We start from the raw sequence: 26807 nt of genomic DNA, 5'->3' as shown, positions 1-26807 counted from the left end.
TATACACTTTTGGAAATGTTTACTGATATTACATGGTCTACGCCAAAACATTCATAATGAGCTCTTCATAAATTATTATATATAGCATACTATTTATTTCATAAATTGGATTTCATAGCTGCCTCCCAAAAAGCATGTATCTCTCTAGTCACTGGAACTTAAGAGACTTGGCTTAAAGGAGAATTCTGCTTTTTACAACCAAATCTCAATTGTTGATGTAAATGGGACTTTGATGTAGCTGTTCCATTATTAGTAGCCATATTATAAGTTCAACATTTGCAAAACAACCAGTTTTCATAACTTCATAACTCTGAATATTCTTATAATTTTTGTGTCACAATAGGTTAGCTGTCACAATAGGTTAGCACCTACAATTTGCAACATATACAGGGTTTCCGGATACTCCCGTAAAGCCAAGCTCATTGGCTATCGAGTTAACTTGACCCCAATCGGTGCTTATTTGACAAACATACAGTCGATCAAATGAAGACCGGCCGCGTCATCGGCGTGCTATGAAGGCGTTGCTCTCTTACCAAATTTGTGCGTGCCATTTCTTCAGCAAGTTCACATGGTGAAGCTGGAGGGGTTTTCTCCGCCCTGTTTGCCGGACCTTGTAATTGACGTCGCCTACCCACTCAAGGATGTCGTAGCTAGGGCCATGCCACGTAGCCAGGAATTTACTCTCTGTTGTAGGGATCAGCACCAAGACCTTCTCGCCTGGGTGGAACTCTCGTGGTTAGGCCCCCCGGTTGTAGACACGCTCCTGGGCGCGTTGCGCCTGGGCCATGTGCTCAGTCACCATTGGCCAAATCGCCATCATCCTCATGTTCTACTATGCTGCGAAGGGGGGGTCAGCTGCTCTTCCCAGACCTCCTTGGCTAGGTCCAGCAGTCCGCGGGACCGATGGCCATACAGGGGCTCAAAGGGGGAGAACCCAGTGGATGCTTGGGGTACCTTGCGCACTGAGAACATCAGGTGGGGCAGCAGCTGGTACCAGTTCCTCCCGTCTCCCTCGATGACTTCTTCAGCATCTGCTTTAGGGTCTTATTGAAGCATTCAACTAATCCCTGTCCATTTGTGGATGGTACACACTGGTCCTGTTTTATTCGTAATTGATTGCAGACATGTTTCATCACACGAGTAATGAATGCGGTGCCCTGGTCCGTCAGGATTTCCCGCGGAATACCAATGGACCCACCAGATCCATTGCCACCCGCTCAAATGGCACTCCTATAATGGGCAAGGGAACCAAAGGGTTTCTATAATGTACCCTCAGAGCTGTGATCTGGCACTCCGGGCAACTACGGCAGTAGTCCTCCAAGCAGGTGGGTGTGGGCAAGCTGCAACACAGTCCTAACATACTGCCTGGGTATGAGTAACAAGTCATTTGTCTCCCCATTGTGCTTTACTGCCTGAATCAATAAATTACGCTCGATGGCGAAGTGGGGGTAGCGCCACTCACTTACCCCAGTTAACAGCCAGCCATCCACCAAAATCACCTGGCCCCTAGCATTCTGGAGATTGGGGTCTTCTAACTGGGCCATCCCGAACGGACCCGTGAGGATTCCCGTGTCGGGAGTCCGTCTGGGGCCTCCACCTCCATAAAGGGGAGCCTGAGGCCTTCCTCACACGGTGGCTCGCTTGCCGGGGCAGGGTCGTCTCCCTCCTCCGAGTCCGACTCGGGCCCAGTGGACACCTCTCGTGGCGGTGGGTGGGTTGCACAGGCCACCGTCCTTTCCTTTTCTTCCTACCTCACTTGCATGCCTCCCCAGGTCCCTCCTCCACAGTACCTGGAAGAGAGGGCAATATCCACCGAGGAGAATAGACACGGGCAGGTTAGGAACAGCCCCCACGAGCATCTGGCACTCCCCCTTCGGGGTGGTAAACCTCACCGGCACAGTTGGGTACCTCTTCGTGTCCCCTTGTACACAGGACACTGTCTCCTCCTCGTCCCCCGGTTCATCTTTCCCCTCTCGGGTGAGCCACTGCGGGTGGGCCAGGGTTACCATGCTGCCGGAGTCCAGCAGAGCACTGGTGTCGATGCCATTGATTCATACAGGAACCATCGGAGTGCGCCCACCAGGAGATGACATAATTCGCCATCCGGGTTAACCCAGAGCTGGGGGATGTGGAGGGCATGGCCTCCTCCCGGGAACTGTCCCGGCTCACCGCACTCATAGCAGCGCCTCTGATCTAGGTCCAGCAGTGGCTGACATCGTCGGTTTGGGTCATCCTGCTTCCCGTCCTCGGCTGGTTTTGTCCGGGCCCTCTTCAGCCCCTCACCTCTCTTTGTGTTGTTCTTCCCCCTCGCCTCGTCCCCTCTCTCCGCTCAGGCCCCTTTCAGCAGGTCCTGGGTGTTCTGGTGAGTTTCCACAGCGGTCAGCAATTCCCCCAGGCTCTATCGATCCAGGACGAGCTTGTCGATCATCGGTAAGGACGGTATGTCAGTCAGTAGCCATCCCTTGGTCAGGCGCACCAGGTCGCTCATCTGAGCACGGGGGAAAGGGGGGTGTCAAAGGCCCAGTCGTGGACCAGTTGTGCACAACGTGCGAGGCTGAATCTATAATGGCTCAGGATCTCACTTTTAAGCCCCTCATAATTTGCGGCCTGATCAGCGTTCAAGTCAAAGTAGGCCTTCTGGGCCTTCCCGGAGAGGTACTGTAGGGTGCCAACAGGCTGGCCCACTTGGGCTTGGGCCATCCGTCCCTCTGCGGCGTCCTCTCGAAGTTGCACAAAAACGTCTCCATGTCATCTTCCTCCCTTAACTTAACCAGGAACTGATTCGGGCCAGACTCCTGAGCCATCCCAGCCTTCAACTGGGCTACCTCCGCTACTAGTCTGAGGTTTTGTTGGTGCTGCTCCTCCAGTGCTTGCTCCTGGAAAGCCTGTTGCTTCCGCTGGCTGAGGATAAACTGAGCCACCAGCTCCTCCATGGTAATCTCCATACGCTCGACCCCACGGCACCCAAAGCTACTGAGTTGCCTGCATTCTCCACCATATGTGGTAAACCGTGGGGTGTTGGGTTGAGCATGCAGAGATTAACACAGAGACGGAGGTTTTAGTCCGCAAACACAACTTTACTAGGCCATGAAATAAACATAACAAAGAAAATCACGTAGGTTTGGCTCAGTCCTTCTTCTCAGCTTTGGCTCTGTGTCGGTCTCTTACGGTCCTCTCCCGCGGTGTGCCACAGTGCTCCTTTTATGTGGCCTCCACGGCTGGTTGGCACTTTCCCCTAATTACCTCCATTTGGAGCTATCCGTGTCGGGGTGCCCAGCTCGTGTACTCCCAGCAGAGGGAGCCAACGTCGCATCACGTACCTCCCCTCTATTACCACCCCCCGGGTTAGACCTCCTGGGATACCACAGTACCAACATTTGTTGTTTCTCCAAAATCTGCGATGGTGACATAAGGCGCTGCATGATTTACAAATGTCCCGTTAAAACTTGTTTGAGATAGGGGTTCCGCTAGCGGAGAGAAGAGTCACAGAAAGCAGAAATAGAGATAAAATTAATCACTACCCTTTGAGGATCTTCATCAGATGACACTCATAGGACTTTATGTTACACAATAGATGTATGTTTTGTTCGATAAAGTTCATATTTATATCCAAAAATCTCAGTGTACATTGGCGCTTTATGGTCAGTAATGTTGTGCCTCGAAAACATCCAGCGAATTTTCAGAGAGCCACATCAATTTACAGAAATACTCATAATAAACTTTGATAAAAGATACCAAGTACTATGCACAAAAGTATTGATATACTTCTCCTTAATGCAACCGCTGTGTCAGATTTCAAAAAAGCAAACCATGCAATAATCTGAGTACGGAGCTCAGACACAAAAACAAGCCATGCAGATACCCGCCATCTTGTGGAGTCAGTAAAAGTCATAAATGGCGTTATAAATATTCACTTACCTTTGATGATCTTCATCAGAATGCACTCCCAGGAATCCCAGTTCCACAATAAATGTTTGTTTTGTTCGATAAAGTCCATAATTTATGTCCAAATACCTCCTTTTGTTAGTGCGTTTAGTAAACAAATCCAAACTCACGAGGCGCGGGCAAGTCCAGGTGAAAGTTCAGACGAAAAGTTCAAAAAGTTATATTACAGTTCATAGAAACGATGTATAGAATCAATCTTTAGGATGTTTTTAACATAAATCTTCAGTAATGTTCCAACCAGAGAATTCCTTTGTCTTTAGAATTGCAATGGAACGCAGCTACCTCTCACGTGAGCACGCGTGATCAGCTCATGGCACTCTGGCAGACTCCTTACTCAATCAGCTCTCATTCGCCCCCACTTCACAGTAGAAGCCTCAAACAAGGTTCTAAAGACTGTTGACATCTAGTGGGAGCCTTAGGAACTGCAATATGACCCCATAGACACTGTATATTCGATAAGCAATGAGTTGAAAAACTACAAACCTCAGATTTCCCACTTCCTGGTTGGATTTTTCTCAGGTTTTTGTCTTCCCTATGAGTTCTGTTATATCATTCAAACAGTTTTAGAAACTTCATAGTGTTTTCTATCCAATACTACTAATAATATGCATATATTAGCATCTGGGCCTGAGTAGCAGGAAATTTACTCTGGGCATGCTTTTCATTAGAACGTGAAAATGCTGCCCCTTATCCCAAACAGGCTAACGGGATGCCTATCCCTAAGAATCAATTAGTATATTTGAGTTTAACCAAAATATTTGTTGTAATATTTGTTCTGTCTTTTCTGGTGGATTAAACTGAAATTGCAACCAACTTTCTATGACTTGTTTTAAAAATAGCGATATTTTGGAGATTATTTCATTTTCAAATAATCGAAAGTGAGAGGTTGTAATCTGAATAAAGGGAAAAAGGCCCTTCTTGAACATAGGATGAGACATTCATACTAATCTGCTAGAGAACCAGTTTGGATTTAAGTATAACTTTTGTATGACTGAAGCCTTTATTGAGAGGTCTAATGCTTTAATATTTAATAATTTCTGACCTCCGAATTCATACGGATTACAGTGCATTCGGAAAGTATTCAGACGATATTCAGACGTATTCAAAACGATACCACAGAAAAAAAGAAAGCATACAGTGAAAGTATTCAGACCCGTTAACCTTATTCTAAAAAAAGTATTTGTATTTATATCTCAGCAATCTACACACAATACCCCATAATGACAAAGCATAACAGGTTTTTAGAAATTTTAGCACGTTTATAAAAAATGTAAAACAGGAATACTTTATTTACATAAATATTCAGACCCTTTGCTATGAAACTCAAAATTGAGCTCAGGTGCATCCTGTGTCCATTGATCATCCTTGAGGTGTTTATTGATTGGAGTCCACTTGTGGTATAATCAATTGATTGGACATGATTTGGAAAGGCACACACCTGTCTATATAAGGTCCCACAGTTGACAGTGCATGTCAGATAAATAACCAAGTGAAGGAATTGTCCGTAGAGCTCTGAGACAGGATTGTGTCGAGGTACAGATCTGGGGAAGGGTAGCAAAACATTTCTGCAGCATTGAAGGTCCACAAGAACACAGTGGCCTCCATCATTCTTAAAAGGAAGAAGTATGAAACCCCAAATGACCCTTCCTAGAGCTGGCCGCCCGGCCAAACTGAGCAATCGGGGGAGAAGGGCCTTGGTCAGGGAGTTGATTAAATCAAAGTTTATTTGTCACATGCTCCGAATACAACAGGTGTAGACCTTACAGTGAAATACTTACTTACAGGCTCTAATCAATAGTGCATTAGGTGACCAATAGTTAAGTAAAGAAATAAAAACAACAGTAAAAAGACAGTGAAAAATAACAGTAGCGAGTCTATATACAGTAGCGAAGCCATAAAAGTAGTAAGGCTACACCAGTTAGTCGGGCTGATTGAGGTAGTATGTACATGTAGATACAGTTAAAGTGACTAAGCATATATGATGAACAGAGAGTATCAGTAGCGTAAAAGTGCGGTTGGTGGGTGGTGGGTGGTGGGTGGCGGGACACAATTCAGATAGCCCGGTTAGCCAATGTGCGGGAGCACTGGTTGGTCGGGCCAATTGAGGTAGTATGTACATGAATGTATAGTTAAAGTGACTATGCAAATATGATAAACAGAGAGTAGCAGCAGCGTAAAAGAGGGGTTGTGGGGGAGGCACACAGTGCAAATAGTCCGGGTAGCCATTTGATTACCTGTTCAGGAGTCTTATGGCTTGGGGGTAAAAACTGTTGAGAAGACTTTTTGTCCTAGACTTGGCACTCTGGTACTGCTTGCCATGCGGTAGCAGAGAGAACAGTCTGTAACGTGGCTGGCTCTGGTCTTTGACAATTTGGGGCTGGGGTCTTTGACACCACCTGGTGTCCTGAATGCCCAGTGTCACATCTGGAGGAAACCTGGCTCCATCCCTACGGTGAAGCATGGTGGTGGCAGCATCATGTTGTGGGGAGGTTTTTTAGCGGCAGGGACTGCCTGGTCCAGAGTGCTCAGGACCTTAGAATGGGGCAAATCTTCACCTTCCAACAGAACAACGAGCCTAAGGACATTGCCAAGACAACGCAGGAGAGGCTTCGGGACAAGTCTCTGAATGTTCTTGAGTGGCCCAGCCAAACCCCGGACTTGAACCTGATCTAACATCTCTGAAAAGACCTGAAAATAGCTGTGCAGTGACGCTCCCCATCCAACCTGACAGAGCTTGAGAGGATCTGCAGAGAAGAATGGGAGAAACTCCCCAAATACAGGTGTGCCAAGCTTGTAGCGCAATTCCCAAGAAGACCCGAAGCTGTAATCACTGCCAAAGGTGCTTCGACAAAGTACTGAGTTAAGGGTCTGAATACATATGTGAATGTGATATTTCCGTTTTTTATGTCTAAAATGTCTAAAAAATGTTTAAAAACCTGTTTTAACTTTGTCATTATATGATATTGGGTGTTGGTTGATGAGGGAAAACATTTTTTTTATCAATTTTAAAATAAGGCTGTAACATGTCAAAATGTCAAGGGTTCTGAATACTTTCCTTTAAGATGAGTAATGCCTGGGATGCTTTAGATATTTCCTTAACAAACACATTCCCACCCTGATTCTGACCTTCGATCAATAGCTGTATTCCCAAAGAGCAGAGTGAAAAAAAAAAGATTATTTATTGGACCATAATAATAGTAACAACAATGATAATGGTCATTGATAGTGATTCGTCAAGATGAAACCCCAGCTAATTCAATAAATTAGAAAGTGTGTCACCCAATGTTAGCTTTTTCAAGCTACACTCTGCAAGATGCACATATCATCAAAAGTAGGCCAGTGCCACCAACATTTAAGACTGGTTTGGTGGGGCTCTGACAGTGTCACGAGCGTGAGGTAGAGCTGCAGCTGGAGTCCCTCCCAGTGGCCCTTGTCAGACTTGTTCAGTTGTACATGAGAAACAATGCACAATTGAAGGAAGCAGGTTCTAACATCCTGTTTAGGGAAGGCCAGAGCCTTGACTTTGGAATGGAGCAAAGTAATAAACCTCACAGGTAAAGCTCAAAGTTAATCTGATCGCGCTTTGTCGGCTATGCACCTTTAAAAGGCCATATTCACAGTTAACACAGCATATGTCGGTGAATAGCTGCAAAGCACAATTGGATTTAATCCTGGCCCTACACTTTTTAAAGTGAAGATTCACTGATATAATATCATTTGTGTCATGTGTGTGTGCACATTTTTTACACGATATGCATGAAGGCGCAAGTAACGACTATTGCATCAAATCCTCTAGCAAGCACATATCTGGATTTAGAATGCTAATTCAGTAGATCTATCCAGAAGTTCTTCAGATCTGTTTTTCATTCTTCATACGGGGGGAAGTGAATGTCTGCAACCTCAATACTATAACAACAACATTCTCAAGCAACCAGTGTGAGGTCATCTGGGTGCGTGGCACTCGTATGAAAACAAAGAAGAATGGAAGACGTCATCAACAGCATTCTGGCTGCTTCACACTCTTCCGCTCCATTCATTTTCTTCCACAATGAGCTGTCTTCACCAATCCCATAGAAAAAAAAGCAGTAATGAGCGTTTCTGAATACCGTTGAAGTCGGAAGTTTAACATACAAATCAAATCAAAGTTTATTTGTCACGTGCGCCGAATACAACAGGTGAAATTACAGTGAAATGCTTACTTACAGGCTCTAACCAATAGTGCAAAAAAAAGGTGTTAGGTGATCTAGAATTTTTTTCCCTCTGGTTGCACATTTAACATGTTGATAGAAATTTGGTCGAACTATTTTTAGTTTCCCTGCCGTAAAGTCTCCGGCCACTAGGAGCGCCGCCTCTGGGTGAGTGGTTTCCTGATTGCTTATTTCCCTGTACAGCTGACTGAGTGCGGTCTTAGTACCAGCATCTGTCTGTGGTGGTAAATAAACAGCCACGAAAAGTATAGCTGAAAACTCTTTAGGCAAGTAGTGTGGCCTACAGGTGGATTGTATTTATCATCATTAGTCATTTAGGTCAACATTGGATCATTCAGAGATCCTCACTGAACTTCTGGAGAGAGTTTGCTGCACTGAAAGTAAAGGGGCTGAATAATTTTGCACGCCCAATTTTTCAGTTTTTGATTTGTTCAAAAAGTTTGAAATATCCAATAAATGTCGTTCCACTTCATGATTGTGTCCCACTTGTTGTTGATTCTTCACAAAAAAATACAGTTTTATATCTTTATGTTTGAAGCCTGAAATGTGGCAAAAGGTCGCAAAGTTCAAGGGGGCCGAATACTTTCGCAAGGCACTGTATGCTTGGGGTCATTGTCCATTTGGAAGACCCATTTGCAACCAAGCTTTAACTTCCTGACTGATGTCTTGAGATGTTGCGTCAATATATCCACCTAAATTTCCGCCCTCATGATGCCATCTTTTTTGTGAAGTGCACCAGTCCCTTCTGCAGCAAAGCACCCCCACAACATGATGCTGCCACCCCCATGCTTCACGGTTGGAATGGTGTTCTTCGGCTTGCAAGCCTCCCCCTTTTTTCTCCAAACATAACGATGGGCATTGTGGCCAAATAGTTATATTTTTTGTTTCATCAGACCAGAGGACATTTCTCCAAAAAGCACAATATTTGTCCCCATGTGCAGTTGCAAACCGTAATCTGGCTTTTTTATGGCGGTTTTAGAGCAGTGGTTTCTTCCTTACTGAGTGGCCTTTCAGGTTATGTCGATATAGGACTCGTTCTACTGTGGATATAGATACTTTTGTACCTGTTTCCTCCAGCATCTTCACAACGTCCTTTGCTGTTGTTCTGGGATTGATTTGCACTTTTCGCACCAAAGTATGTTCATCTCTAGGAGACAGAACGCGTCTCCTTCCTGAGCGGTATGACGGCTGCGTGGTCCCATGGTGTTTTTACTTGGTACTATTGTTTGTCCTTGGAAATTGCTCCCAAGGATGAACCAGACTTGTGGAGGTCTACAATTCTTTTCTGAGGTCTTGGCTGATTTCTTTTGATTTTCCCATGACATCAAGCAAAGAGGCACTGAGTTTGAAGTTAGGCCTTGAAATACATCCACAGGTACACCTCCAATTGCCTCAAATGATGTCAATTAGCCTATCAGAAACTTCTAAAGCCATGCCATAATTTTCTGGAATTTTCCAAGCTGTTTAAAGGCACAGTCAACTTAGTGTATGTAAACTTCTGACCCACTGGAATTGTGATACAGTGAATTATAAGTGATATAATCTGTCTATAAACAATTATTGGAAAAATTACTTGTGTCATGCACAAAGTAGATGTCCTAACCGACTTGCCAAAACTATAGTTTGTTAACAAAACATTTGTTCAGGGGTTGAAAAACGAGTTTTAATGACTCCGACCTAAGTGTATGCAAACTTCCGACTTCAACTGTATATGAAAAATGCATAGTACTAGGTAAAAAAATATATATTTTGAATTTATTCAGTTTTTCATCGCTTTCCAAGAATGAGATCCCTTCAGAAAGATGTGCGCTGCTTCTGCTCATACTTTATATATTTTTTAAATAATTAATTGAAATTATGAATAATCAAATTGATGGCTTTGAGTTGCTATAGGCAGTGATTTATACACCCTTTTTTTGCATTTAACACTTCACACAAAAAAATGGACACTCGGTCCATTATATTGATTTATCAAACAGTATTGACTTTATTTCCATTGCAATTATATTTTGTTATATGATTACATAATACATCTAATAATTGGGTTTACAGTGTATTGTTTTAAACAAGGGCGTAAAACATTTTTTTGCCCTCATTATAAGCTGGTACATTCTCATATACAACGACTTAGGGAAGACTTACAGAGAACTGTAAATTAAAGTGTTGCCAATATACCATCATTTGTGCAACCAACAAATTGCTCAGAATTGAGGCATGGTAGGAGATCAATGCTGATCCTAAAGGTCAGAGAGGGAGCAAGACTGGCCTGATTACTGATGGAAGGGCTGATTAAAACTTATCATCCCACCACCCTCCCTGCAGCTATGCAAATGCAGATCTGTAGCTCGAGAAGATATCTGAGGAACTCACATTAATCACCAATGGGTATGGCTCACAGTTAACTGTTCATTAAAATAAACTGTAACAAAGATGATGGGGTGTGCCTTTCACCAGTTTGGTGCCAAGTCCTTGCAAATGGTCCTAGCTATATTAAAAGAGTCAAACGAGAGTTGCAACTGACCACTATATTGGTTTTATTGAGCACGGTTCACATAAGAAGTGTAACAATTATTTGTCACCTTGAATGAGTTCCTTTGAAAATGTGGGTTTCTCAAGGGTATGCTGAAGAGCTGAACATGCAGTTCAGTTTGAGGCAAAACTATTTTCCTGAAAGCCCATTCTGAACTGATAGGCCTTACAGGTGTTGGAAAATTTGGAAATTACAACCTTTAGAAGCCTTCTAAAACTCAAATACACTACACGTTTGCATTTCCTGCTTTGCAGGAAAATCCTCAGCAACAAAAGAGTGATCAAATTAAGATCCTACATCTGTACATGTTGTTTTGGGTCATACACAGCCCAGCCTAGTCTGAGACACTTACTAGATTCCTTCACACCGGTCACGCCACGCCTGCAACGCGCGGGCAGGAAAAAATAAGTGACAGGAGTTGGCGTTGAAGTACAAACACACCTTAGGGGCCGAGTTCCTGTCCAAGCTGGGACACGTGAAAGACTTCTCCCACTGGCCGAAGCAGCCTCCCCATACCCTCTGACCTCAAGGGAAGCTGGTCTACTTCCTCCCATTTTTTTGTATCAAAGAAAGTGCCAATAAGCAGCAATCGGCAAGAATGTGAACAACTTTTCCAGTGGTTGATAGCAGTGGCTCACACAGCTCCGCAGATCCCTAAAAAGGACCCAGGACGGGAGCGCTCAGTAGAACCACCATGAAGACCTTTAGGATTGCCCTTCTTATCATCCTCCTAACCCCGCTCAAGCTCCTCACTACAGGTAAGCCTACATGGATATTTAGATCTGCTTTTGGGAGTAAAAAATTACTACAAACATACTTGGATAGGAGATCGTATGTTTTTTTTATTCAGTCAGTAATGGATTTAAAAAGTTGTAGTCGGGAAGCATGTATACTTCAAAAATAGACAACATGACTTACCAGTAGTTGAAGTTTATTGTGTTTTATGTTATTTTGTCTTGATCATTGTTTTAATTGGCTGTAGTATTTACTTACCATCTTAACCAGACTTGGTTTGCAACAAAAAATCTTGTATATCGACATTTGGATCACGAATTATGTTAAAGTATGACATGAAACACAGTATGTCTGGGAGTTGTTCTAACAGACAGGCTCACATGTTGAACATTTCTCCAGGGATGTCCTGTGATGCCTAAGTGGGTTTTTTCCTTTGCCCTGGCCTGAGATAAGAGCAGCGTTGTTTTTTATTGTCGTTGATGTGAATCTTGTGTAGTGTTCCCAAAATAATGTATATTATCCTGGTCAGCCTCATGTGGAGGAAGGTACAGCCACAAACCTTGATAAGGTGCAATTAACATTTATAAAGTAGTATACAATTTCTGAACACTTTGTGTTAAGTTGCGTCAAGTGTTGCCAGGATAACTCTGAAACCTCCCCGTGGTGCAAGTCACCCAAGAGGGACACATGGCCATGAATGTTGACAGCGAGACCAACCAAAGCTATTGGCAGGACCTAAATTATTCCTATTTTAGTAAAGGTCTATTGAAAGACAAAATGCACACCTAAAATAGTCTTTATTCGGTGTGTAGGAGGAACCCTGTTCATCACCTTGTGTTCACTTTACACCTTTATTTCAAGTCGACTTTCATATTTCATATTTCATATTTCATCTAGGATCTATTTCAAGTCTACTTTATTTCATCTAGGATCTATTTCAAGTCGACTTTATTTCATCTAGGATCTATTTCAAGTCGACTTTATTTCATCTAGGATCTATTTCAAGTCGACTTTATTTAATCTAGGATCTATTTCAAGTCTACTTTATTTCATCTAGGATCTATTTCAAGTCTACTTAATTTCATCTAGGATCTATTTCAAGTCTACTTTATTTAATCTAGGATCTATTTCAAGTCTACTTTATTTAACCTAGGATCTATTTCAAGTCTACTTTATTTAATCTAGGATCTATTTCAAGTCGACTTTATTTAAAGTCAACTTTTCAACTTTGATCAACTTTTCCATCTTTGGCGATCTATTCGAGGGACGTAATGCATCGGACAACACGGGTAACAAAGACAAAACATCTAGGAATAAAACCATGTCCAGGCCCAAGACAAATTAAAGTGGTTACTTGGGCTGGTGGAAAAAAAAGAGGAAGTCACCAGATTGTTTGTTTTGATTGGATCATGGGCACGGATCCAAGAGGATCGTTAACTGCCATGTGCTGCCCAGAGAGGTGATTGGAACTGCAGATAGTCAGTGGGAACCAAACTGCCCCTTCTCTCACAGGGGGAAAGATTATTGTCCTGAGTCCCTTTCGAAGTGAAATGGTCCAATCGGCAGCAAATCTCCTTCCAGTATGAATCTAACATCTGCAAGAAACACCCAATCAAAAGTCACTGCAGTGCAAGCCTCTCTAGAGTGGCGAGAGAAATGGCAGTTTTCTCCCTTGCAAATATGTCCCACCATAATATATAGAAAACTAAATTGTTAAAGGGTGAAATGCAAGTGTATTTCGCCTACCATGTAGGCTTAGTGATTGCACTTTCCATTTGCCTGTATCATGGAAATAGATTATTACTGTTGCCATAAGGTACAGTACTTATTATGAAAGGGTGGGGGCAGGGGTGAATCTGCCACCACAGCCGACGAGGAGGGGTCTCTGTACAAGACAAAGTGCAGCTATAGCAGAGGAAAAAGAGGCAAAAGCAGGGGTCAAAGTATTGGGTTATGTGCTCAAAAGTCAGTGTGAAACATCAGGCACGAAGACAGTTGAGCTGAAGCCCCTCTCTGACGGGGGAGAAGACAGGAAACCCTTCCTGGCCCTTTGGCTGTTCGAGCCAGTAGGGGCCAGGGGACAACAATACTCTGTCTGGGACAGGATGCAGCTTTTCACAGGTCTGGGCCTGAAGCAGAGGATATCCACCTCGAAGTGTCACAGACGGGATGGCTTTCTCAGGGGTGCATCGTCAAAATCGGCCTATTTAAAATTAAAATAAATAGAAAGACAGTGGTCTTTCAAACCATGCCAAACAGGAACAACACAATTGTCTAACCTTTGAATCTAAAAGGGACCAGTATCTCTGAGGAAATGTTTTAGCGACCAAGATAGAAATGGTGACTTTCGATCTGTCATAATGTCAGCTCTTTGGAGTGCTCTCACATCCTCTAGATTGCTTTAGGATTTAGAGCTGCACTTTACCGAGAATTAGTCTGCCGTTGAAGCTTATTGCTAAATGTGGTACAATTACAGGTTCTCTTAACAGGAAGTATTAGCAAACAATATATTACATTCAGCCTTGAAAACGTAAACAACTTACTAAATCATGAAGTAATTTTTTGCCTGTTTGTCGTTCGGTATGGTTATGGTGTTGCCACAGAAGTTAAGTATTGTTAAAAAAGATCAGAAGCACCAATAGCAGAACCAGCAGCAGGGCAACCTGATGGACTGCCATTAGACCAAGTTCCACGTAGGTATATTATGAGGTTCTGAGGTAATATTTCAAGAGATGAACAATAGGCAGACGCATAGACAGTGATAGCCTTTAAAAAAAAAATGTTATCTGGTTGCATTTTTAAGTCTAAGATTCTCTCATCACCGACGACTGCTGCTACTTTTTGATGATTTGCATCTTATTTTACCCTGCTGAGTTAGAATATCTTTGATCTGTCGTCATAGCAACTGAGACACCCAATACGAGTGTTCCTCCTCCCATCACATCTGTCCACACTCCCATTACATCTGTCCGTTTAACCGATGCTGCTGCCACCGCTGCTGAGACCACGCGCAGTAAGTACAAGAAAACATATCAAAACATGGTTTCCGATTCAAAACGCTTTATTAATCTCTTGTTCAAATAACTGTCAAAACCTTAGGACATTGTAACCTTAGAATGAGAAACTCTGCTCTTCAGACTGATTTTCCATTCCAGAAACAGTAAATGCCACGGACAAACCAACAGCAACACCACCCCATCTCTCAGTGCAGTCCACATCTCCACATGCTAAGGATGATGGTATTTCATTTCAATTGCCCATCTGAAAAAAAAAAACACTGACTACAGTCTGCTTTGTGAACTGTGTTTCTATGACTGAGGTCCTACACCCCAGGTCAGATGTGCTCACGTGTCAAATAAGCTCTACAGATGCATGGCTGTTGGAATAACCAAATGATAATAACCAGAGGCTGACCATATATCAAGCATCTCAGAGTGCTGATTTAGGATTAGTCTTTGCCTTTTAGATCACAATGAATAAGGTTACATGAACAGAATCGGACCTGATCCTAGATCAGCACTCCTACTAAGATGATTGATACATACTGCCCCAGATCTTAAATGTTAGAAATGCTCTAAATGAGTGCATTCTTCCCCCTTAGCATGGGTAACAGACAAAGGGGCAACGACCCAGGCCACAACAACTGTTCCCACGAGTGACCCACTCCAAAATGTGACCACAGTTCAGGCTACATCAAAGACTCACCCACAAGGTAAGAGGAGGTTGCTAACCTCTCTCAAATTACAACAGCGATAAGATAGATGATCGCAAGCAAAGCATTGAGTTAAAGATACCTTCTTCTCTGTAAACGAGAAATAGCCTACTGATTACAGTAAAGTTAAAATGGTCATTCTTCAGTTATTCAGACAACCACAGAGAGACATGGTTTTCCTTCACCGGGATCCTTGACCACCTCCAGACCAGAAGAGAAAGGTACCGTTTCCTGTCAATCTGATTTATTTACTTATGTTCCATCAAATAACCCACTAAACCAATAACTTGGGACTGGATAAGACCGTAACTTGAAGGGGAATTTCAGGATTTTTACAACTCAACGTTAGATGGTTCCTTACCCTGGAAGTGGTCTATATGGGCCAGGAAGACTGTAATCCATGGTTGGGTTTTCTCTGAACAACCACTAAAAACTTCAGCAAACTCTCGCCACCGCTAGCTAACAATCAATGGAAGTGACTTAAGTATAATCATTCTAATAAATAAATATAAATAAATAAATATAGCCAGCTTGTGTAGATATTACATCATTTCGGATAGCCTTCATTTCTTAATTCAAACACTTGATGTATTTTTATTTTTTATTTGACCTTTATTTAACTAGGCAAGTCAGTTAAGAACAAATTATTATTTTCAATGACGGCCTAGGAACAGTGAGTTATACCTGCCTTGTTTAGGTATTGTCCTCATGACCCAATAACAATGGTTTGCCATTAATGTTTTCTTCAGTTTCAGGTGGTGGAATTACAGGTAAGTCTAAAGCACTATCACTGTCCCTCAATTAGGGTTGCAAAGTGAGGGTATATTACTGCAAATTTGGAAGTTTACAGGTAAACTACAAGAATTTGGGTAACTTTCAAGGATTTTATATAATTTATCACAAAACGTCTAGTGGCCCTTCTTGGGTACTTCAGATTATCATAGGTGTCTGTAATTATCTCTGGCCCTCTGTGCCCTTAAAACATTTTAAATAATCAAATAAGATTAACATTATCCTAAATATAAACCATCAACTTAATGAATACCATTGGTGTTTATTATGTGGGATTTGGCATGAAATATCCTTTATATTTTTTTTTACACAATTATTTTTTTTGTCCTTTTTGTAAATGTTTTGGTGCCAAACTGTTGGCAGTTGTGAAAAAAGACAGTTGTTGGGACAGTTGCAGAGTTAATTGAAAATAATACCATTGCTGGTTAGATGTTTTTTTTAGGCTATTTTGTCTTGAAACATATGCTCTCTCTCTCTTTCTAGCTCCCTCTCTCTCTAGCTCCCTCTCTCTGTATCTCTCTCGCTCTCTCTCTCTCTAGCTCCCTCTCTCTCTCTCTCTCTCTAGCTCCTTCTCTCTCTCGCTCTCTAGCTCCCTCTCTCTCTCTCTAGCTCCCTCCCTCTCTCTAGCTCCCTCCCTCTCTCTAGCTCCCTCTTTCTCTCTAGCTCCCTCTCTCTAGCTCCCTCTCTCTCTCTCTAGCTCCCTCTCTCTCTCTCTAGCTCCCTCTCTCTCTCTCTCTCTAGTTCCCTCTCTCTCTCTCTCTCTAGTTCCCTCTCTCTCTCTCTCTCTAGCTCCCCCTCTCTCTCTAGCTCCCTCTCTCTCTAGCTCCCTCTCTCTCTCCCTCTCTCTCTAGCTCCCTCTCTCTCTCTCTCTAGCTCCCTCCCTCTCTCTAGCTCCCTCCCTCTCTCTAGCTCCCTCTTTCTCTCTAGCTCCCTCTCTCTCTCTCTCTAGCTCCCTCTCTCTCTCTCTAGCTCCCTCTCTCTCTCTAGTTCCCTCTCTCTCTCTCTAGTTCCCTCTCTCTCTCTCTCTAGCTCCCCCTCTCTCTCTAGCTCCCTCTATCTCTAGCTCCCTCTCTCCCCTCTCTCTAGCTCCTTCTTTCTCTCTAGCTCCCTCTCTCTCTCTCTCTAGCTCCCTCTCTCTCTCTAGCTCCCTCTCTCTCTCTAGTTCCCTCTCTCTCTCTCTCTAGTTCCCTCTCTCTCTCTCTTTCTAGCTCCCCCTCTCTCTCTAGCTCCCTCTCTCTCTAGCTCCCTCTCTCCCTCTCTCTCTAGCTCCCTCTTGAGCTCCCTCTCTCTCTGTCTCTCTCCCTCTTTCTCTTCCCTGATATCTCTCTCTCTCTCTCTTCCCTGCTGTCTCTCTCTCTCTCTCTCTCTCTCTCTCTCCCTCTCTCTCTCTTCCCTGCTGTCTCTCTCTCTCTCTTCCCTGCTTTCTCTCTCTCTCTCTTCCCTGCTGTCTCTCTCTCTCTCTTCCCTGCTGTCTCCCTCTCTCTCTTCCCTGCTGTCTCTCTCTCTCTCTTCCCTGCTGTCTCCCTCTCTCTCTCTCCCTCTCTCTTCCCTGCTGTCTCTCTCTCCCTCTCTCTCTCTCCCCCTCTCTCTTCCCTGCTGTCTCTCTCTCTCTCCCTCTCTCTCTCTCTCTTCCCTGCTGTCTCTCTCTCCCTTTCTCTTCCCTGCTGTCTCTCTCTCTCTCTTCCCTGCTGTCTCTCTCTCTCTCTCTCTTCCCTGCTCTCTCTCTCTCCCTCTCTCTTCCCTGCTGTCTCTCTCTCTCTCTCTCTCTCTTCCCTGCTCTCTCTCTCTCCCTCTCTCTCTCTTACCTGCTCTCTCTCTCTCCCTCTCTCTCTCTTACCTGCTCTCTCTCTCTTCCCTGATCTCTCTCTCTCTCTATATATATATATATATATATATATATATATATATATATATATATATATATATATATAGTATTCATTATTGGCGAGATTCCCAAAGGCTGGAGCGTCGGCCTTCTCGCCCACTCCAATTTCGCTCCAGTAGTGCTAACTTAATGAGCTCAGGGCATGCCCTGCCCAGCATGCATTTGATGTCTACTTGTGTGCTGCTATAGCCCCTTGCTTTAGCTACTGTCATCTAGTATGCTAAATATTTTCATAAAGAAACTAATAAAACACAGGTGCTAAATCAAGAAAAGCTGTCATCAAGGCAAAGGGTGGTTACTTTGAAGAATCTAACAAATAAAATATATTTGGATTTGTTAAACACTTTTTTGGTTACTACATGATTCCATATGTATTATTTCATAGTGTGGATGTTTTCACTATTATTCTACAATGTAGAACATAGTAAAAAAAATATTAAAACCATTGAATGAGTAGGTGTGTCCAAACTGTTGACTGGTACTGTATATATATATATATATATATATATATATATATATATATATATATATATATATATATATATATATATATATATATATATATATATAGTATTCATTATTAGACCTGTGTCCATATTTTCCATGAATTTCTAGTGGATATGTTTCAAGAGAATAATGCCTATTTAATGGAAAAAACATCTAACCAACAATGGCATTATTTTCATTTGTAAGAAGGAATACTATATATCAATACAATTTATGAAAGATAAGTATAAATCATCAAAGTTACCATAGATTGCCAAAAATGAATTACCCAAATTACTGAATATTCTGGTAACTTTGGTAAATGACCAGTAGCTTTGCAACCCTACCCTCAATGCACTTATTTGTCCACTACCTGAAAATGAACAGGATGGTATAATGATAAAAATTACAATGTTTCCAGGTCAGGAAGGAGACAAGAACAATAGGAATGCGGGTCAAGATACCAGTAGGTCCTCTGCTACCATCATCTGTAAAGAAATGAACTCACACTGACACAAATTTACCTCGCACTGAAAAAAACACACACGGTCAGCAAAACAAACATAACATTTTAAATAGACACATTATCCAAATGACAAGTTCCAAATTATGGAACTAGCATCTCCTTCTGGTGGTTATTGAAAGTTCATAGAAGTTATCATATAATTTACTGCATAAATCACTCTACAGAGTATATTGAGTTTTACAGTATGTTATTTCTCTACTCAGGTCACCGGGCTGGAGATGAAGAACCAGAAACTCCTAAATCAAGTAATGTAGCAACTTTATGGACCCCTTTACCTCTACATCTATGTCAGGGGTAGGCAACCCTGTTCCTAGAGTGCTGCAGGTACTGCAGAATTTTGTTCCAACGAGACACCACACCTGACCAACTGGGCTAATTGATCAGTTCAATGATTGCCTAAATTCAAAACACCTGGTCTTCCAGGTCGGTTAAATCAAAAACATGAAGTGCCTGTGGCACTCCACGACCAGGGTTGCCTATTCCTGATCTATGTTCTACCAATAACACACCCACCAGAGGGTGCATACACTTCGCATTTGACTGGGTTGTTAGTGTGTGTGTGTGTGTGTGTGTGTGTGTGGTACAAAGTCATTAGTCAGGCCATGTTCAATTACAACTGTTGGAACAATTGTACTAATCCAACTTCTCATAGTATGTGAAAAACAACCGTTTTGTCTGCCACACTAAAGAAAGGTGTGCTTCCTCTTTGTCTCCAGATAAGAATATGCTGTGGATTCTTTTGCCAGTCCTGGGAGTTGTGGTGGCTGCTGTCATCGTCTTTTTCAAATTTAAAAGCATGAAGGTCCACGATCACACAGGTATTACTTAATTACTCAATTAGATGTGACTCTGCACAGCACTATGTCTACATACACAGAAGTCTATTGACATTACAAACTAAGTGTCACACACTTTTTTTCCCCCCTCAACAGAGGCAATTGATAATGGAACAGAAAAGTAAGTATAGTCTTTGGACTGTAGATGAAGATACAATTTAGACCGTACCCCATTTGAACAGTTCAAATATACCATCATCTTTTAAAGAAAAATACAATATTTTACTCCCAATATGCTCTGCTCTCTCCTCTTTGCAGTGCTTCTTTCCAGAGCAGGTCGGACAGCACCAAAGATGGTGTCATGCTTCTCGGGGTGAAGTCCTCTGGTGGTACGTTTAAACTGTTTACTTACTAGCAAGTTAGCATTGTCAATTGCTGTTATGGTCTTCTTCAGCACAGTGGTCCTCTTCAGCACAGTTCCTGCAACTATGGTGGATGCTTAACCAGACCAGTGCAGTTTGGCTCGGCTCAGTAGTGTGAAAAGATTCTACCAAGCAATTAGTCCAAGCACTTCCCATGACTCCTACCCTTCAAGTAATTGGAAGACAAAGATGAAAGCTTCAATCAAATGATCAAAGTTCAAGAGAAACACGCAGACCAGTAGTCTTCTACTTAACTTTTCCAAGTTCTCTGTCCTTTCCCCCATCCCTTTACATTACAACTTTGTTTTATCTGGCGTGGACATGCAATTATTCCCGGCAAGCTGGGAGCTTTTAATATTACATTGTGCATGTTCAGTAAAGTGCCTGGGCTGGTGAGAGCAGGGGAAAGTGTTTCCTGTGATTTTTCGCCCCTCCCTTGAAAGACCAGCAGGGGATGAAAGATACAGACTTCCTCACACAAACACATATTATTTTGGACAGCCTCTATTGTGTGGCTCCCTGGGTCAGCAAATGTCAATGTTTGCCGGTCAGACCCTGTGTGTAAAGTTCTTCTGCAATTGTGTGATCAAATTAAGATTCTACATCTGTAGGTCTACCCTCCAAATGGGAATTGGGCATAGCAATCTCCACCTTCCTCTCTTTTCACTGTTTTTATACATTTTAATTGTATTTCACCTTTATTTAACCAGGTAGGCCAGTTGAGAACACGTTCTCATTTACAACTGTGACCTGGCCAAGATAAAGCAAAGCAATGCAACAAAAAACTACAACACAGAGTTACACATGGGATAAACAAAAGTTCAGTCAATAACACAATAGAAAAATCTATATACAGTGTGTGCAAATGGAGTGTAATAAGAGCCTTGAGCTGTTGGCTGGTAGCTGAAGGGGGAAATGGTGTCAGCGGTCAGGAATTCTGCTGAGAGAGAAAGTGTTAGTTAGGGTTTTGGATAACTGACTGCTATTGTCACAATAAGCCTACACTTTATTACATCAAGTTGTTTTAAAGCTGTTTGGGAGATTTGGATGTTGCAGTCTCTGAGAGATTTATAATGAAATAAAATGGATAAGAGGATTCTTTGACTAAATCACTTTGGATAAAGACATCTGTCAAATGACCATGTGGGCTACTGTCATTTGTGCAACACAGTGCAATTAACCCCTTGGTCTCGGGCCATTGTCCCACTTTCAGCCGACACAGCCCAAACTCAGATATCTGGACAATAATACAATACTGACCTCTACTGTTCTATTGAGTAACCACAAAGTAAACACACCAGGGGTGATTTCAACAGGAGGCAACGTTATGTAACATTCAGATATAAATATGCTATGTAGAACAAGGAATAAGGAATCACGGCAGCTCTATTCATGGCATTTCTATGTGCAACGTTCGACAACGTTTGGCTACTGAAATTCCTGTTGTAATGGGAGGGATGTTAAAAGAGCGGTCTCATTTATACAACCACACCTCTCAAATACTGTATGATCCTGGGTTGGGGTTTTATAATACATAACCTGTTTGTTAATTTTGAACTCTCCCTTTCAGCTGCTGCAAGATAAAAGGGAGGGCGTCCCATTTGACAGTATATGACCAATAGCTCTCACAACCCGAAAAATGGTCAAGACCTTCAACTATCTAAAAATGCTGGACAATCAAATATGGCATATAAGAATCCCGAAAGCTAAGTGGGCACATTCTTATACTGTATAGTGTGGAAAGAAGATTGGTGTGGAGCATTGTAGGATATGGGACTCTTAACTGAACATGTGTCTGTTAAAGAATATTCACTAGGATACTTACTGTATATCATTTTTAAAAATATGTACTTCACTGTTTTTTGTATTCTTAATTTGATGGTAATTTAGCCATGGAGGAACTGTGATCTCAATTTAATCAAGAGTATTGTAGTATTGTAGGATATGGGACTCTTAACTGAACATGTGTCTGTTAAAAAATATTCACTAGGATACTGTATATCATTTTTAAAAATATGTACTTCACTGTTTTTTGTATTCTTAATTTGATGGTAATTTAGCCAAGGAGGAACTGTGATCTCAATTTAATCAAGATCCAGACATTTCATTCAGGAAAACAATGCTAGATTTTGAATTAATGTGAATAAATGAACCCAAAAGCTCATTGTCTGGGTGCAAGAGGATTGTTTGTCTCATCCCTGTATTTAAGATACTGGTTTTGATTTTATATCACACAAACATGTATGAAATCCAAATGCACTGAACCTGAATTCAGCACACAATTCCTTGATTCAAACCAGTTAGTGACCAGTACACATTATTAAGTGTTTGTATGCTTCAAATCTGTTGTAATAAATTATTTAGCTTTCAGTGTAAATGCCAGGATTGTAAAGATTAGCTATTTTGCCGGTATGTTTCCTGCTTTTCAACCAGTTATTGTGTATATTAGAGCAAACAATAAGACTTCCCACTGGTCAAAGAAAATTTGAATTTCTCAAATAAAGAAGAACGTTATTTGACTGATCGGCATTGGTTGAATATTTGTTGTTTTGCACCTGTACATGCTCACGAAAGTTTGTTGATTTTGGATGTTGATTTTACCTGGCTACACACGGTATCTTTAATGTGCTGAATTATATAACACAACCATAGGAAAGGCTATCGAGAATAAAATATTCAGTATTTGAGAGCTGTAGCTCCGCCCACAGGTTATATGGAGCAGCGCATGCTGGGCGATCTCCAGCTCTGAGGATAAGGAAGTAACTAGAGAAAAGTCTAGTCAATTAGTTCAAGCCGTCTATTGTTTTTTCCTTTAGTTAGCATTATTTGTTTTACCAAGGCCAGCGTGTGTCCTTCAGAAATATGAGTACATATGTCTTACTCTTCATGTGTTAATGTTGTGGACGTACTCGCTGACAATTATGTCGTTTATCTTTGTTATGCTAATTTGCGTTTTTGCCACAAACTAGCAAATGCAAGCTTGCTAGCGCGGTTGTTTTTGTCATCTCATTTCGAACATTTGTGATTTGTATAGTATAATGTTCCCCAGTGCCGTGTTTATATGCCCTGTAACTATAAATACTGTATGTGTGAAGTATAGTTTATTTGGTTTTATTGTGGATTGTGTAGACATGCATTCAAGTTCATGCAGTTGTGTGAGGATGATGGTGCTGCTTTGTAGTGCTGGGTGGCTACACCCTTCTGATCTTTTATTAGTGAAGTCACAGCCTGTTTTGTCCTGTGCAGCACATAACCTATTGAAGCCATATTATTGTTTATAGCCAATGTAATTGGAGGATGTATTAACCTGCCATTTTTCCCCTTTTACTTTCACAACCAATCTTGGTTAAAACAATTGTCAAGCCATACCTTAAAGTGCCTTAGCCCATACACTGTGCTGTGCCTGCTCTATGTGAATCAGCGTTATTAAACCACCTCAACTGAAATCCTACCTGTCTTTATTTTTTTATTTTACTAGGCAAGTCCGTTAAGAACAAATTCTTATTTTCAATGACAGCCTAGGAACAGTTCAGTTCAGAACAGTTGTACCTTGTCAGCTCAGGGGTTTGAACTTTCAACCTTCCGGTTACTAGTCCAACGCTCTAACCACTAGGCTACCCTGTGCCCTTACAAGCACCTGGGAGAGAACATACTAAGTACTAAGAAAACTCTTAAGAATATATAGTCCAACAGGTCCTCCACTTAATTTTGGTCCATTCGAGACAGATCTTCAGTGCTTTCTTCCAGAGCAAGATGCAAGACTACTACGTGAGTGAAGCTTTCACACAGCCATCAGTTTGTCCGAAGCGTCAGACACAGCTACCACAGCATCTACAAAATTACAAGGTAGGCTATGTGAGCCAAAGACAGCACGCTTCACCATACCATAGCACAGCACAAGAGGATGTACATGAGCCAGAAGAGGAGTGGCATTCTCATCTAGAAGGAGAGGCCAATATGACCCCCTTCACCTCTTCACATGCAACCTCATCCAATCAACAGGTTTACCGGGAACACAGGAAGCTGCCAACAGTCTACCAAGCAGAGCTAGAGGAGATCCATAAAGAGAACGAGAAGCTGCATATGTCTGAACTAGCTGTACAGAGAGAATTCGCTGAGCTTGACAAAGTTAAACAGTAAATGAGGAAACTTGTGGAAAGGGTCTGCAGTCTCCAGCCACCCCTTGACCCAACTGCAGCCAGCTCCAGCTACACCCCCACAAAGTCTACTCAACAACCGTCTGGCCCCACTGTACGTCTCGGTCAGTCCTTCCAGTCCACCTCATTCCCCCACCTGAGCTAGAAGAAGAGTTCAGCGAGGAGTACAGCGAGGAGTACGATGACAGTCCTGCTGGGCGCAATGTGCACTAACCAAGGTGGCCGGGTGCACGGTGTTTCCTCCGACGCATTGGTGCGGCTGGCTTCCGGGTTGGATGCGCGCAGTGCGGCTTGGTTGGGTTGTGTATCGGAGGACGCATGACTTTCAACCTTCGTCTCTCCCGAGCCCATACGGGAGTGATGAGACAAGATAGTAGCTACTACAACAATTGGATACCATGAAATTGGGGAGAAAAAGGGGTAGAATTCAAAAACAATATGGCTATCTTTTGTACCTTGTCACAAATTGGCTCAAATATTGGCTCAAATACATTAAGAAGGACAGAAATTCCACAAATTAACTTTTAACAAGGCACACCTGTTAATTGAAGTGTAGTCCAGGTTACTCCCACATGAAGCTGGCCGAGAATGCCAACAGTGTGCAAAGCTGTCATCAAGGAAAAGGGTGGCTACTTTGAAGAATCTCAAATATAAAATAGATTTTGATTTGTTTAACACTATTTTGGTTACTATATGATTCCATATGTGTTATTTCATAGTTTTATGTCTTCACTATTATTCTACAATGTAGAAAATAGTAAAAAATTAAATTAAAAACTTGAATGAGTAGGTGTGTTCAAACGTTTGACTGGTACTGTAAGTATTCACACCCCTGAGTCAATACATTGTAGAAGCACCTTTGGCGGCCATTGCAGCTGTGAGTCTTTTTGGGTACATCTCTAAGAGCTTTGCACACCTGGATTGTACAATATTTTCCCGTTATTAATTTTAAAATTCTTCAAGCTTTGTCAAGATGATTGTTGATCATCTATTGCAAGACTTGACAACTGTTTTCAAGTCTTGCCATAGATTTTCAAGATGATTTAAGTCAAAACTGTAACTAGGCCACTCAGGCAGAAACATTCAATGACTTCTTGGTAAACTACTCCAGTGTAGATTTGGCCTGTGCTTATGTCTGTATTCCATTCATTTTCATCCTAAAAAAACGTCCTAGTCCTTGCCGATGACAACTATACACATAACATGATACAGCCACCACCATACTTGAAAATATGAAGAGTGGTTCTCAGTGATGTGATGTGTTGGATTTGCCCCAAACATAACGCTTTGTATTCAGGAGAAAAAGGTTGCTTCTTTGACACATTTTTTTGCAGTATTACTTAAGTGCCTTGTTGCAAACAGGATGCATGTTTTGGAATATTTCTATTCTGTACAGGCTTCCTTCTTTTCACTATTGTGGAGTAACTACAGTGTTGTTGATCCATCTTCAGTTTTCTTATATCACAACCATTAAACTCTGTAACTGTTTTAAAATCACCATTGGCCTCATGCTGAAACCCCTGAATAGATTCCTTCCTCTCTTGTAGTGCTGAGCAATTAACCGAACTGTTGGTTATTTTTCAGTTTTAAAAACAACTAATTGACCGATATCAGTTCAATTATTTCAATTCCATTTCATTCGTTTTTTTCCCTGTGAACTCGCCCAGTTTCTCTGTAGATAAATCAGATCCAACCTGAACTGTGCGATGTAGTAGGGAAACGTCGTTTCCAAACAGGCCAATATTGTATATAGTTTATCGCATAAAACTTGGTGATTAACTACAATGACCACAATTCATTGCGCATCTACTTGTTCGGTCTGTTTCTTTTACGCTTGCTAATGATGAGAGAAGAATGCGCGATGATCGTCAGGTGATATCGAGAGCAGCTGTTGCTTTGCGAGGTATCTCTACCTGAAAATACATGATATAAGTCAGCGGTCCCTCAGAGCGTCTATTTCTATGGACACAGGCACTGTTCATAACACAAACTGTTCACCCCCCTCTTGTTCGTGGAGATAATTTTGCAGGTTTAAAGCTTATTTCATGCAAGTTTTTACATTTTGCTATGTCTAATGTTTATTCATGTGATATTTGAGTGATTTAAACATTACAACAAAATCTATGGGCTAAAAACCTAGCTAATAAACATTAGCTGACATGGGCTAGTTGATCTGAACATTTCTGACAACATTTCAGACAAGTTATAAGGTATGCAATTTTTTTTATTTTTTTATTTCACCTTTATTTAATTAACCAGGTAGGCTAGTTGAGAACAAGTTCACATTTACAACTGCGACCTGGCCAAGATAAAGCAAAGCAGTGAGACAAAAAACAACAACACAGAGTTACACATGGAGTAAACAATAAACAAGCCAATAACAACAATGGTGTGCAAATGGCATAAGGAGGTAAGGCAATAAATAGGCCATAGCAGCGAAGCAATTATAATTTTGCAAATTAACACTGGAATGACAACTAATTGACAATGACTCACATGACAAAAGGAAAACTGATGATGCACACCCATTTTTGAAAAAGTGCATTCTACTATTACAACCACTGATCTGTGATTGTTAGTTGGTATTCAGCAGTCATAAAAGTATGCATTATTTACTTTGAAGAACAAAATAG

General features: G+C 41.8%; 1 protein-coding gene across 3 annotated transcripts; it reads left to right on the top strand.

Annotated features, from left to right (window-relative positions):
* Positions 1–11134: 11134 nt before the first annotated feature.
* LOC110531777 (mucin-2) lies at positions 11135–23463 on the top strand. Of its 3 annotated transcripts, none has more exons than XM_021615184.2 (12): positions 11135–11441; positions 14321–14431; positions 14574–14657; positions 15020–15130; positions 15277–15351; positions 15880–15900; positions 18715–18759; positions 19023–19064; positions 19536–19637; positions 19752–19776; positions 19914–19981; positions 21588–23463. In XM_021615184.2, exons 1-12 carry the CDS (start codon positions 11378–11380, stop codon positions 21599–21601), a joined length of 762 nt encoding a protein of 253 aa, XP_021470859.2. In that variant the 5' UTR covers positions 11135–11377; the 3' UTR covers positions 21602–23463. The 3 variants fall into 3 exon arrangements, with proteins under 3 accessions (XP_021470859.2, XP_021470860.2, XP_021470858.2); XM_021615183.2 differs by having other exon boundaries at positions 11137–11441; positions 19914–19984; XM_021615185.2 differs by lacking the exon at positions 15880–15900 and having other exon boundaries at positions 11136–11441; positions 19914–19984.
* The last annotated feature ends 3344 nt before the right edge of the window (positions 23464–26807 follow it).

Source organism: Oncorhynchus mykiss, chromosome 9 (genome assembly GCF_013265735.2).
Source record: "Oncorhynchus mykiss isolate Arlee chromosome 9, USDA_OmykA_1.1, whole genome shotgun sequence".
NCBI classification, from domain to species: domain Eukaryota; kingdom Metazoa; phylum Chordata; class Actinopteri; order Salmoniformes; family Salmonidae; genus Oncorhynchus; species Oncorhynchus mykiss.
Note: the sequence above shows the minus strand (reverse complement) of the source record. Positions and strands in the feature narration are given on the sequence as shown.